Consider the following 12,053-nt stretch of genomic DNA (forward strand, 5'->3'; position numbering starts at 1 on the left):
AGACAGAGTTTCTTGTATAGCTTCTTGTATAGCTTGTTGTGTAGAAAAATCTCTATTGGGAGAATCTGATGCATTAGGAGAATCGACATTAGGAGAATCTGCATTAGAAGAATCTTCATCGGGCAAATTTGTTACAGGAGAAAATGCTATAACATTGAACAATATTATTTATAATTCAAAAAATAAAATATTAATATTATGCAATTATATGCTGCTGAAATTATAATATTAATTTACACTAAAAAACTCTATTTGTCTAAAATTCTTTTTTTCTTGAGTTTTTTGAGTTAAAAATTTGTTTTTTAATTTTGGAGGGCGAACATCAACGTCATCATTATCATTTTCATCCTCATCGCTTGATAAAAATCGACGTGGTACTACTCTTTTTCTTTTCCGGTAAGTATCGGCCTCCTGATTATCTATTTGTAAATCGGATGTCTCCTCTGATAATTTACATTTCTGCCGAGCTCTTTGTAAATCATCTAAAATAATTCAATTAATCAAATATATTACTATATAAATTTTTTTTTTATTTTAAATTTATTTAAAAAATATGAAACATTATTGATATTTCTTTATTTCTATAATAATTAGTAAAGCTTTACTTTTATGCACTTACCAGTTACAAATAAACATCTCTGTACTGGGTACAATTTCCATGTTGCAGTATGTGCATGTACTACGCTTTCTAAAATTTTATTAAAAGTTTTTTGGTCTTTTACAGGTGGCCAAAAAACTTCTCGTTTTCTAAGAGTTAACCATGTGCTTCTTACAACTGCAACATTACCACCCCCATCATCAAATTTGATTAAAACATAAGACATGCTGTCACTCCTTGTATTAATTATAGGTACTATATAAAAGTATCGTGAAATTCTACAAGAAATCCACAAACTGTATAATGCAAGGAAATATATGACCGCATACAGCGAGAAATAACTAAGAAATAAGAAATAAGCGAGTCGATCAATCATGATTGATCAACTCGCTTTTATTTCTTATTTCTTATTTCTTATTTTTTATTTCTTATTTAATTTTTTATTGTGCGCATGATGGCCTTTAAAAATATATTGCAATAAATTTTGTGGTTTTTATTTTATAATTAATCTATAATTATACACCATTAAGAAGCAAAAATAATTATACTATAAATTTATTTGGACGACCTTAAGACGTTTTCAAAATGACGTCTTTAGCTGGTTTAAGAAATGACGTCTTATAAACGTCCATTATTAGTCGTCGACGTCATAGTCCAAAAATGACTAAAAATAGACGTCATTATGTCGTCTTCTGACGTCACCTTGCTACTTGGGATCTTACATCTATATTTTTAAATAAATTTTGCATTGATTATTAACGGTAAATGTGCAAATGTGCATTTGCCAATTAGCTCGTATTTAATCATTTATGCATATATTGCACGCTGTTAATTATTTCTGACTACTGATTTTTTATACTGTGGAATAATAAATCGTAACAGATCGATATATAGTTATCAGCAAAAATTTGCCTGTAAATATCGGTAAACGATCGTAAGATGTTAAGACTTCGTAAGATTGTAAGATCGTAAAACTTTAATCAGGGGAGAATGCTTATGGACAATCTTCGATAAAACGACCGCTGTGCACGTTGGCTGAGCCTAACGGGATAACTCGATAAACATTTGTCCATCGTGATGACGGTGCCACTCCTAGTGGACTTTTGCATATGTGAAGCTGTGTGTCTTTTTTGCGTGTAATGTATGCAACTTGCGTATTCTATATATCGCGCATATAATTAACCTGATCTGATTTTATGTGTATGAGGTCAGATCCTTCGAACTAGTTATATCGTTAATAAAATACCAAAAGCTAACAATATCTCTTTATAATATTTTCTTTATTTCTAAATATTTATTTATGCGTATTAAAATATGTTTCAAAGAAATAAAGAAAGCTCTTTGATCAAATAAAATAAAGAAATTTTATATAATTTTAATACATTGAAATTTAAAATATAATTATATAGAGAAAAAATACTTTACTAAAATATTTTTTTCTGAAAACAAGAGATATCTACTACCTAAAAAATCTGAGAAAAATACATATAATGGAAAGGCTCATATAACTATCAAATGTAATATAATATAAGAGAATCAAGGGCCGTGGCAGATAGTGCGAACTTCTTACGACGACTCTTGATGCTCTTATATTATATTATATTTGATAGTTATCATATGTGAGCCTTCCATTATATGTATTTTAAATGACGCGTCTATTTGCTACAGAATTGTTTATTTCTTAATCCAGCGAGAGATAAATATTAGAAGCGTAGAGCTTCCGGCAAGCGGAAGACCCGGGTTCAAATTCCAGCTTTATCCACTCGCGCCCTGATATTTTCTCTCTCTTCCTTTCCTTTCAATAATTCCTATTAGTACATTATGATTCTCCATATGTGAAAACAATGTACTTAACTTTTTATACATTTTATGTATCTCTATCTGAGATCGGTGTACAATTTAACTGTCTCTAATTTAGACAAATTTATTTCCATAAGAAAAATTAAAAATTTCGCACTAACTTCCTGCATCAAGAACGAAACGGCTCTTGATGCTCTTATATTATATTATAAATCTGAGAAAAATCCAAAATAGCTATTTTTTTCTATTTAGCGAAATCGGGAAATCTCGAAAACTTTTATCGTGACTCAGGCAAATTTCTGCTGAAAATGCTTGGAGAATTTTATTTATATTTCACAATTGGTTAATTAGTTCTCTTCATTTTTCAATGCTTTTTAAAATTTTATTTTTTGAAACTTGTGTAAATTCTCATTTCTTTCTTCATAAATATGAGTCAGAAGAAGCTGATACAGTAAACGAATTCGTAAATTTGCATATAAAAGTAAAATAAATACTCTATTTTTTCCTGAAAATTTGATCTGAAAATACTGGGAAAATCAGGGAATTCTCGGGGAATTTTTTCCCAAAGTTTGATTAGACATCTTGCAAAGCCATTTATTGCTCATGTAATATGAGCGGTAAATGTAAATATGTAAATATATGCAAATTGTAGCCAATAAACTCCAAAAAATTTCAAAAAATTTCAAAAATGTTGCAGTATATAGCGGTTAAAAATTGTTGTCGTATATTTCACGTGTGTAAATAAATATCTAAATATTTAAGCGAGAATATCGATTAATACCGAATACTAATATTGCTAACTGAACGCTAGAGTTTATTATCACCCATTTGCATTGTGGCAAAGATACTAAAACGCATGATTTAAGCTACAGCATGTTTTAAAACACGTTATTTATTGTTTTATATACCGGTTTATGATCAGGGAAAGCAATAAGAGTCTACGGATTTCTCAATCTCAGGTTCTAATAACTTATGATTGGCAGCAATTCTTGCGATTGTTATATATGGCAGCTGATACATGTCAGTCAATATCGATGATGACATGATCATCGAGTTCCTTTAACATATGTGTATTGTCAAGACACATTCTTCAGATCATAAATTATTTCAAATTATATCATAAATCATCAAGACTGATCGCTAACAATATTTAATAAATTTATCATTATTTGAAATTGATAAAAAATTAGATTTTATTATCGTAAAAATTTATCATTATTCAAACATATTATCGGCATTTATTTAAATATTATTTAGATATTTAATCAATCAGAAATCAAAGGTACCAATTATTGTTAATTGACAAATTATTTTCTTTGCATGCAATAATTAAATATAAAGATATAAGATTTTAATTTAAAAAAATTATTATTATGATAAACAAAACAATTATGTAACAAAACAATAAAATTTAATAATAAATGATAAAACATGAAAAATTGATAGTTTCTTCCAAGCAAGTCCATTTGCAACAGATTGCAATCTTCTCATTCGAGAGAAATAAAACTCAATTAACCGTATCAAAAATTATCTTTAAAAATTTGACTTACTTCCAGACGAGCAACTTATATACCAACATGCAAACACGATAGCTCAGTTACTAGCTTTTCAAGCACATCGACAAGTACATATTTTTCTCATTTTTGTTTATTCGATTATCGTTAATAAACTGGTTCGCACCGGCGACCGCCAAATGGAATGACATGAAACACTGATCTGTTGACTCTGTTTTACAAGTAAGAGATTACTCGAAATGCGCGATAAACGATTGTTACGTTGATTGATTATATGAAAGAAGCGATTTATATTAACGGCTTCCTGATATCGTTCTGTAACGCGCACGGCGGTCCGTCGCGATATTAGCATACTTTCCAAAAAATTGTTTTTTTTTTAAAAAGTTTTCCTCATAAAAAACCTTTTCAAAGAACTGTACTTTCAAAAATATATTATATTAAAAAAAAGTTTTTCTCACAAAAAACCTTTCCAAAAAAAGTTGTATATATCATAAAAAACTTTTCAAAAAGATTGTATTTCCAAAAATATATTATAAAAAAATCTTTTTAAAAAAATTATATATATTTATTATAAAAAATCTTTCCAAAAAAATTGTACTTTTAAAAAAAGTTGTATATATTAAATAAAAATTTGCTACATATTCTGTCTATAAAAGAGGTGATATATCAGAAAATGACGCCAAGTTTAAATAAAGAACCTTTCAAAAAAAGTTGCATGTATATCTAATTATTTATTTAAAAATGATATTTATGTTTATATCTAGTTAATTCTTCTTAAGTATACTTTTTAAAATAATTGCATCTGTATCTAGTTATTTTTTTTATATCTGTATCTAGTTAAATAAAAAAATTTTTTTAGTTTAATCAAAATAAAAAAATATTACAAAATTTCGCAAAAAACTTGGCGCTGCTATAAAATAGCCTTCATTGCTCTATAATATTTTAAGATGTATAATAATATTTTAATAGCCTTCATTGCTCTATAATATTTTAAGATGTATAATAATATTTTAAGGCTATTTTATAGCAGCGCCAAGTTTTTTGCGAAATTTTGTAATATTTTTTTATTTTGATTAAACTAAAAAAATTTTTTTATTTAACTAGATACAGATATAAAAAAAATAACTAGATACAGATGCAATTATTTTAAAAAGTATACTTAAGAAGAATTAACTAGATATAAACATAAATATCATTTTTAAATAAATAATTAGATATACATGCAACTTTTTTTGAATGGTTCTTTATTTAAACTTGGCGTCATTTTCTGATATATCACCTCTTTTATAGACAGAATATGTAGCAAATTTTTATTTAATATATACAACTTTTTTTAAAAGTACAATTTTTTTGGAAAGATTTTTTATGATAAATATATATAATTTTTTTAAAAAGATTTTTTTATAATATATTTTTGGAAATACAATCTTTTTGAAAAGTTTTTTATGATATATACAACTTTTTTTGGAAAGGTTTTTTGTGAGAAAAACTTTTTTTTAATATAATATATTTTTGAAAGTACAGTTCTTTGAAAAGGTTTTTTATGAGGAAAACTTTTTAAAAAAAAAACAATTTTTTGGAAAGGTTTTTTTATGAGGAAAACTTTTTTTTAATATAACAAGACGTGTACTTGGCGCTCTTTTTTTACCTTTTTAAAAAAAAAAGGTTTTTCTGTGAGATATCATTTCTTTTTTTTAGTAAAAATAATTTTAATAAATATGATTCTTTTTTTTTAGTAAAAATAATGGTAATAATATCCCACCATCACTCCCGTCATATTTTCAATACGACAATCCTCTTTTTGATTATAGAAATCTTAATTTATACAAACCTAATAATTTTTTTTTATATTTTACAACATGTTTTATAAGAAAATTATTAGTGATCATAAAAAGGGTATAAAAAACCATCTGTATTTCTAAGTTATTGCGTTTTTTCATATATAAAAACAGATTACTTTTGATCAAATTTCTGTAAGAATGACAAAAACATCTTTAGCACCTCTAGGCCATTGTCTTTTTTTAATTAGCGTATCGTCAGCTTCAATCCAAGTGTTAGACATTTCTTCTCTATAAACATTACATACCTGCCGATTCCACCAATGTGCACAAAGTACACTTTCTGTCCACTAACTACAGAATACTAACAAGGGAACGTTCACAAGTGTCCCCTCCCCCGATTTGATTTTCCTTGAAATATGTTGTAAAACATACAATTTGAGGAGACACGTATTTTTTTATAGCGGCCCTAACTCAAATTTAAGGGATCAAACACTCCTTTGAAAAAAAAACGATTTTTTTCTTTGTGTGTAACTATCGCCAAAACCGTAGGAGATAAAAAAATATTTCAAATAGAAGTTGTATGGCTTGTAATAGACTTTATAACTGTGTAGTTAAATTTTCAAAAAATGAAATTTTTTTTAATTTACCTCCACCCCTTGTTATTATTTTTTCGAATTTCAAAATTTTTGTAATGACAAAAGTTGTAGCATTTTTTACGCTGAATTCAACCATATATGATTTTATTATGTTTCGAAATCACATCTTTTAAAAATGAGTCATCAGTATCACATTATATGCGTCGCGCTGCATGACCGTTTATACCGCACTTGTGTTGTGCATAGTCGCAAAACAAATATAAAAATGACATGTTATTATATATTTGAGAAAGAAAAGTTAACTAAAATTGTTGCTAAAGCATCTCTTTCACATTACACTCTTATAGATAATCGCTGCATTTCGTGCGCAGCGCGTTGTTATATGCAAGTTAGCTATCAGCGCATATTACACTTTGAAGTTTTGCTTGCAGTGACCACGGGAAAATAATTTATGAAACGAAAACAGTGAATGAATCAATCTATTCAACATATATCTACCCTGACTCTACCTTCTTGGCCCGACTTGACTGAGAATGAAATAAAATATAAAATTCTGTACAGTTTACTCTTTTTCAATAATTTTAATATAATGTGATTCTACATGCTATTACATTCCACTAAATTACTACGATTTTTTTAAACTATGGTATATAAAATGTATATTATAAGTATAATTATAATATATATAAATAAGCTTATATATATATAAAAGCTTATTTATTGTATCAATATATTATAATTATACTTATAATATACATTTTATATTTCAAGATTTTATATACCATAGTTTAAAAAAATCGTAATAATTTAATAGAATGTAATAGTATGTAGAATATATCGCAGTATATTAAAATTATTGAAAAAGAGTATGTACAGAATTTTATTCATTGTCAGTCAAGTCGGGCCAAGAGAGTAGAGTCAGGGTGGATATATGTTGAATAGATTGATTCATTCACTGTTTTCGTTTCATAAATTATTTTCCCGTGGTCACTGCAAGCAAAACTTCAAAGTGTAATATGCGCTGATAGCTAACTTGTATATGACAACGCGTCGCATACGAAATGCAGCGATTATCTATAAGAGTGTAATGTGGAAGGGATGCTTTAGCAACAATTTTAGTTAACTTTTCTTCCTTAAATATATGATAACATGTCATTTTTATATTTATTTAACGACTATTGCGCAACACAAGTGCGGTATAAACAATGCGTCATGCAGCGCGACGCATATAATATGATACTGATGACTTATTTTTGAAAGATGCGATTTCGGAACATAATAAAATCATATATGGTTGAATTCAGCGTAAAAAATGCTACAACTTTTGTCATTACAAAAATTTTGAAATTCGAAAAAATAATACCAAGGGGTAAGAGTAAATTAAAAAAAATTACATTTTTGAAAATCCAACTACACACAGTTATAAAGCCCATTACAAGCCATACAACTTTTACTTGAAACATTTTTTTATATCTCCTACGGTTTTGGCGATAGTTACACACAAAGAAAAAACTCGTTTTTTTCAAAAGAGTGTTTCACCCTTTAAATTTGAGTTAGGGCCGCTATAAAAAAATACGTGTCTTCTCAAATTGTATGTTTTACAACATATTTCAAGGAGAATCAAATCGGGAGAGGACACTTGTGAACGTTCCCTTTAAGGCCGGCGTCACATAGAACCCGTAATCCGTAATCCGCACCGGAAGTCCGCAAAAGTTACTAAGGATTGCGTCCGTAACGTTACGTGTGTTTTTTCTCCTTGTGTCCCATGGAGCCGTAAATACACACGTAACGGTATTACTATTTTTTATTTAACAGATTATAATTATTTATTTGTATTTTATTCATAAGAAAACTACAGAATATATTATAATTTTAACAAAAATTTTAATTAAATCGTCAAATTTAGTTAAATAAATAAAATTAAAAAAAGCATTACTAGTAATAACTAGTAACTTTTAGTAACTTTTACGGAAATTTCATGGAATTACGGCTCCATGGGACACAAGGAGATAAAACACACGTAACGTTACGGACGCAATCCTTAGTAACTTTTGCGGACTTCCGGTGCGGATTACGGATTACGGGTTCTATGTGACGCCGGCCTAAGAGTGTTGTCAGCATGTGTGTTGCTACACTTCTGCACTTCAAGACGAGAAAAATTTTTTTTATAAAGAATACTATTATTTTGATATACACTATCTCTATTCGTCTCCACAACACGTTACATATACATTTTACGACAGATATTAATTATATCAATGTGATTAGTATCATCAAAGCTGCGAGCTGACAGGTCTGAGCGTCGCCATGTTGGAAAAGGACAGACATCTTTTAGAAAAAGAAAGGAAAGAAAAAAGACGCTCTTATGCGGGAATTGACATTTCACGGGATGTAGAAAAGGACAACCATGTCGCATTTTGATGCTTCTAGTTGACAAAGGAAAAACTTATATATTAGAGAAGGATGACGAACAGACGACGACGACCAAGGCTTACATAGATTTCGGCATATTTCGACTTTGGCAAACTTTGGCAATTAATATATTTTTTTAGAAAGCATGTACAAAAAAAGTAAAGATACTTTTATTATGTAAATCGCATGTGCTCTATTGATTGAGCTTATTATAAATTCGATCGGTCCACGCATTATTGAGATATGAAAATCTCGACTCCTATCAGCTCATGTGCTCGCGTAAAGATACACGGTCGGTCTTGCGCTGCGCGTGAACTTGGTGCGAGACACTACCGTGTCTCTTGATTGATCACGAACGTGTTCACTGATGCTCGGATCACCGCCTCGGGAGTCACAAACAAATCGTCGCGCCTGCCTGTTGCCTGATCAGAGAAACGTATATATATATTTGCGTTATAATCGAAACTGTTATAACTTTACTCCGGGTGTCAACGTGTACATTTTCTGATTGCGTAGCGGGCCATTTCACCAATCGCCCGCCGATCGTGTGCGAACCGGCGATACAGGAAACCGCGCATATCATGAAAATAAAGGACATGTTTATGTGCGATTATCCCCGCGGTCGCGGCATATATGCTATATCTAACTTCATAGAACACAGAATCGTCGTGGAATTTGCACTGCTTTTCAATCTGCATTGCATAGACAAGATTAGAAATTCAAACAATAGTCAAAAATACATAGAATAACGTGGAATTTGCATTGTTTCCCAATCTATACAGCATAGAAATTATAAATTCAAATCAGATTCATCAGAATTAATCCAGATTGCAAATTCTAATATAACACTTTTGCTTCAATCTCGATAAAAAAAAAATATATATATATTTTGCAATAAAAATTATGTTTGATTTAAATTTAAAAGTTTATTTTATTTTGTCTCAAATAAAAAATTAAAATGGAAAAATCCACGAAATTGTAAATAACGCTAATAAATAAACATTTTAATAATATGTTAATAGAATCAAAAGCATTTTATCGTTCCACTTTACAGAAATTAAAATAATAATTTTTTGATGCTTTGCATGGCATATTCGAGTCACATAATTAATGTTAATATGTGTGTCAATAATCTGTTTTGCTAGATCTGCGTTCTGAATCAAAGCGCGTCTGACATATTGATCTTTTTAATGAGATACTAACTGTATTTCGTGTCTCTCTATCTCAATCGCTATCATCTTTACAGAAATAAAATTGTTTTTTTATTTAAAATTATTAATAAATAAGAAATCAAGAAATAAGAAATCAAGAAATTTATATTCACACGAAACATAGCAGGAGATTTGACTTAACAAATCATAAATTATTCATTTGCAGATAGATGTTAGCAAAAAACAATTAATCCCCAACAATTTTTAACCATCCATATTTAATTATCGCGCTATCTCTCGTCATTAATCGATTATACGTTAATTTTACTATATTAAGTCTCAAAGTATTTCTTATCTCGTTAACGACTAAGTATTTCATTTCTTCATTTTGTTTGTATCATTCATATTCTATTAACATTCGAGATTATGTACATGCAGTAACCAAAGACACGCAAAAATACGAATTAACCTTGAACAAATCTTGTCTGTAGCACAAAGATCGCGACAGCAATTAGAACGGATGTCTCGTATTTACGAGAATCGATGGTGTGCGTTCTATTAACTTTTTCCCCTTCGATCTCGCCATTGTAAGACATCGACCGATAATCAAAGAAATTTCCTTAATTAATATCGACACACTTCCACCGTACACGGTTCACTGCGATTTCACAGCAATTCAACTTTCGCCTTGCAGGCGTTTCTTTGCACAAATTTACCGAAGCAATTCTCATGCAGCTCAACGACAACGATGACGGAACCGAGATGAATGTTGTAATGATTCTCAATTGGATCAATTTATTCTAACGCTCGGCAGCGCTGGCCCAAGCGACTGCCGCATGCGCGGTAAGGAGAAAAAAGGAGGTGTATATCACGAGAATCGGCCGAAAAGATGAAATAATTCCGAGCTCTGATATATAATCATACTCGGTTAGATCTGTTTTCATATACATATAATGAGATAGAATATCTCATCTGATCATATACAGTTTAATAGCATTTTTATGTAGCCAACATCATCATATCTGATATTTAAAAATGATTTAAGAACGTGTTTTCTTAATTGCCGGTCTAATCGTTTTAATATTTTGAAAATTTTAAATTTAAATTAATTGCAGTTTACGGGGAGTATAAGTGGGGAAGATATCATAAAACCGCGAGAATGCTTCAGTAGTCTCAGTTGATCTTATAGATATTGTTATGTTGCTATGCGAAAAAATAATAAACTGTATCGTTTATTAAATCAATTTCAAACAATTCCTGATTATTTAACTTTTTTAAATATTACATAACTCGTATTCAGAACATTCAGGACCAAGTCAGAAAATAGAAGAAAAGTTAAGAAGATTTCAATTTATTCAACAAAAAATGTTTATTACTTTAATGCTATTATGCATTGTTCTTATATTATTGTGCCATTATCTTGTTCATCATGGAAGATTTTGGCAACTTATCGATCAAATACCAGGACCACCGGCATTCTTATTAATCGGCAATACTCTTATATGGTGCTGCAGTTCATTAGGCAAGTAAAATTATGTACATTTACAAATTAATAAGTAGCATTTACAGAAAAGTATTTATTAGTAAAAGTATTTATTAATAAAATACAAAAATATCTATAATATTGATTATTTGACACAATACTTTAACGTTTACGGTAACAATAACCCAGCAAACCATATAATGTTTCATATATGTATTTTTTTTATATATATGTATATATTTTTAAAAATATATACTATTATTAGATCTTCTATTACTGTAGTAATAACAAGATTTCGAATTATGAGTAGTTCAAAAATAATTTGAAATATATTGGCTTAATGTAATAAACTAATAACTATATGAATGATATACTTATTGAATGATCGTTTGAGATAAATACATTACTTGCTTCAAAACATTTTCGAAAAATTTGGTTGCCATTAATAATTGCAGAAGGTAAATGCATCTCATCTCCAAATATTTTATAAATACCAATCAAAGTTGAATTACAAGGTAAATAAAAAAATGGTTCGACGGAGTGATATTATTTTACTCGAAAGCGTAGAGTGTCATTCTTCAATAAATATCTTTTATTGCCACACTTTTATTGTTCTTAAGTATACAGCAATTATTATTATTTTTTTTTTAATCTTGTAAATTTATTGTACTCTACATGATTTATTTCCATTTTATTCCTATCATAATGAATAATTGGA

The 12,053-nt window shown here is 28.9% G+C and overlaps 1 protein-coding gene and 1 long non-coding RNA gene across 4 annotated transcripts in view; one reads left to right on the plus strand and one right to left on the minus strand.

The window, feature by feature from the left end:
• The window catches only part of LOC136997942 (cytochrome P450 4C1-like), a 33,898-nt gene that overhangs the window by 10,996 nt on the left and 10,849 nt on the right, over positions 1–12,053 (plus strand). The window contains exons 1-3 of one of the 3 annotated variants that reach the window (XM_067349437.1): positions 6,396–9,137; positions 10,547–10,779; positions 11,153–11,374. The exons of 1 other annotated variant lie outside the window; for it this stretch is intronic. In XM_067349437.1, the coding sequence (XP_067205538.1) occupies positions 11,218–11,374 (157 nt within the window). In that variant the 5' untranslated portion in view covers positions 6,396–9,137; positions 10,547–10,779; positions 11,153–11,217. Of the gene's footprint in view, positions 1–6,395; positions 9,138–10,546; positions 10,780–11,152; positions 11,375–12,053 lie in introns of those variants that run through there. One more of the 3 variants, XM_067349436.1, reaches the window with a different exon arrangement.
• On the minus strand, positions 295–10,538 carry LOC136997946 (uncharacterized). Its single transcript, XR_010888486.1, has 3 exons — positions 10,322–10,538; positions 620–775; positions 295–482 (listed from the first exon to the last, which is right to left on the minus strand). It is a non-coding gene; the product is annotated as an uncharacterized lncRNA (long non-coding RNA).

The sequence above is a fragment of the Linepithema humile genome, chromosome 2 (genome assembly GCF_040581485.1).
Source record: "Linepithema humile isolate Giens D197 chromosome 2, Lhum_UNIL_v1.0, whole genome shotgun sequence".
Lineage (NCBI taxonomy): Eukaryota > Metazoa > Arthropoda > Insecta > Hymenoptera > Formicidae > Linepithema > Linepithema humile.